Source organism: Pygocentrus nattereri, chromosome 23 (genome assembly GCF_015220715.1).
Source record: "Pygocentrus nattereri isolate fPygNat1 chromosome 23, fPygNat1.pri, whole genome shotgun sequence".
Classification (NCBI taxonomy): domain Eukaryota; kingdom Metazoa; phylum Chordata; class Actinopteri; order Characiformes; family Serrasalmidae; genus Pygocentrus; species Pygocentrus nattereri.
This window is the reverse complement of record NC_051233.1, coordinates 1,815,001-1,817,500: the sequence shown is the minus strand read 5'-3', so window position 1 is coordinate 1,817,500 and position 2,500 is coordinate 1,815,001. Positions and strand designations below refer to the sequence as shown.

The following is a 2,500-nucleotide window of genomic DNA, read 5'->3' as shown; positions in this document are numbered from 1 at the left end:
AGAGAGACAGAGAGAGAGAGACAGAGAGAGACAGAGAGAGAGAGACAGAGAGAGAGAGAGAGAGAGAGAGACAGAGAGAGAGGGAGAATCGGAACAGTCTGGTTTGAGTTTGTGTTTTTTGGATCTAAAGCACGTCATTAATGCAGTGAAGACATCTGTTTTCATTCATACATTATTATAATAATATTACTGCTAATAATCATGATAATAAAAATGAAGGGAATGTATAATTATAGTGATGGAGGAATGAACATTCTTACCAGTCTTAAAATAAGCTTATCAATCAATATTTGTTTATTTATTTATGAGCAGGAAAGTTTTTCCCTCGAACCCGGATCATAACACTCATGAATACAAAGCAGAGCGCCCCCTGCAGGCAGACAGGGAGAACGATCTGTAGACTGACTCTCAGTGACGCTCCTACTGCATTATTTATCACCGATGGAGCCTTAGGGCTGGATTTATAGTTGCGTGCTGCCCCCTAGTGGACGTGGAGTAACATGGAAACACTCTGAGCCATGAGCTTCTAATCAGTGATGGAATCTGGAGAAAGGAAGCCACGGTCACAGAGTCGGTCTGTGTCCAGTCTGTTTTAAAGTGAGCTCTAATGTAATGACGATAGACGTTATTGCTGAGTCAGCGGCAGAGATCAGAGTTTCCCAGAAGAGCGTTAGGTTGCTTTTCCGTGGTGTAGCGCAGCGGAACCGTCGTGTGGTTTAGTTTACTGTCATGTATTTCAGTTTTCGGCACCCGTTTGAAATTGGTACTGTACGTTGTCCTAACTCGACACTAGAGCTGCTCAATTATGACAGAAAAGAATAGCCGCGATTATGTTGGTCAATATTGAGATCGCAAATATTTAACACGATTGACTTTGGAAGCACACACACACGTTTTCTAAGCCGCTTCTCCCTCAGGGTCGTTGGAGCCTATCCCAGCTGCCATTGGGCAGAAGGCAGGATACATCCTGGACAGGTCGCCCATCCAGACAGACAGACACATTCACTCACACCTAGGGGCAGTTTAGCATGTCCAATGGGCCCGACTGCGGGAGGAACCCGACACAGACACGGGGAGAACATGCAAACACACAGAGAGGACCCCGGTCACCCGGCCGGGGACTCGAACCCAGGCCCTTCTTTCTGTGAGGCGACAGCGCTGCCCACCACACCACCGTGCCTTTGTTAAACTTTTAAAATTTGGATTTCCTTAAACTTTAAGTATAAATCACCTTAAAAAACAAGGTAAAATGTGAAGGGAAGGGATGCGCTGGATTTATAACGAGAGACAAAACGAGAACGAGGCACAATAATCGTTTCATCTCTCTTTTTGATTAATCGATTAATCGTCCCGCCGTACATTCGTGGAATGAATTCCATGAAACGATACAGCCTCCATCCTCCTATTACAACGGCAACAAGAGCTTTGGAACGTAACCGAGGACGGTATGTCGATGTGTCGATAGATATCTTTAGGTTCACTGAAGTGGAGCTGGTTAAGAAGCTATAAGAGAAACACTGAAGCTTGGTTTGATTCTATAGATGGTTCTGTGTAAACGCAGACATTTGTGTGAGTCAATAGCAGAACAGTGCAGTGTATCGCTTTGTGTTGGCCAGTAAGTTAAACCGTCAAGCAAGGAGTGACTTTAAAAGACAATTCAAATGAAAAGGATAATTAAATCTTTACTCTCAGTCGCTGCGACGTGACCCTTTCACCCTTTGTTTACACCTTTTTTTTTCTTTTTTATTCAGGGCGTCTGGGACAGTTTACACAGCCATCGACATCGCCACCGGACAGGAGGTGAAACCCCCTTCACGCAGTCATATTATATTATATTAAACAATGCTAACGAATGTGTAATACCTTTCCTTCCCTCTTTCTCAGGTGGCTATAAAGCAGATGAATCTGCAACAGCAGCCGAAGAAAGAGCTGATCATTAACGAGATTTTGGTGATGAGGGAAAACAAAAACCCCAACATTGTTAACTACCTGGATAGGTAAACACCTTTAACACTAACGACCTAGACAGGTGAACGCCTTTAACACTAACACAAACCACAGCATCGTTAACGACCTAGACAGGTAAACACCTTTAACACTAACACAAACCACAGCTTCGTTAACGACCTAGACAGGTGAACGCCTTTAACACTAACACAAACCACAGCTTCGTTAACGACCTAGACAGGTGAACGCCTTTAACACTAACACAAACCACAGCATCGTTAACGACCTAGACAGGTGAACGCTTTTAACACTAACACAAACCACAGCATCGTTAACGACCTAGACAGGTAAACACCTTTAACACTAACGACCTAGACAGGTGAACGCCTTTAACACTAACACAAACCACAGCTTCGTTAACGACCTAGACAGGTGAACGCCTTTAACACTAACACAAACCACAGCATCGTTAACGACCTAGACAGGTAAACACCTTTAACACTAACGACCTAGACAGGTGAACGCCTTTAACACTAACACAAACCACAGCATC

At 44.0% G+C, this 2,500-nt stretch overlaps 1 protein-coding gene and 1 long non-coding RNA gene across 8 annotated transcripts in view; both read left to right on the top strand.

Annotated features, from left to right (window-relative positions):
* LOC108414409 (serine/threonine-protein kinase PAK 3) overlaps positions 1 to 2,500 on the top strand; it is a 77,092-nt gene that overhangs the window by 61,760 nt on the left and 12,832 nt on the right. For all 5 annotated transcript variants that reach the window (XR_005129491.1, XM_037533298.1, XM_037533297.1 and 2 more), the window contains 2 exons: positions 1,752 to 1,800; positions 1,885 to 1,997. Coding sequence is in view for 4 of the 5 variants with exons in the window: in XM_037533298.1 (XP_037389195.1) it covers positions 1,752 to 1,800; positions 1,885 to 1,997 (162 nt within the window). In the remaining variant the exon portion in view is untranslated. The remainder of the gene's footprint in view (positions 1 to 1,751; positions 1,801 to 1,884; positions 1,998 to 2,500) is intronic.
* LOC119262225 overlaps positions 2,148 to 2,500 on the top strand; it is a 2,555-nt gene continuing 2,202 nt past the window's right edge. For all 3 annotated transcript variants that reach the window (XR_005129494.1, XR_005129493.1, XR_005129492.1), the window contains exon 1: positions 2,148 to 2,500. This exon is cut by the window's right edge and continues 49 nt beyond it. This is a non-coding gene — a long non-coding RNA (uncharacterized LOC119262225).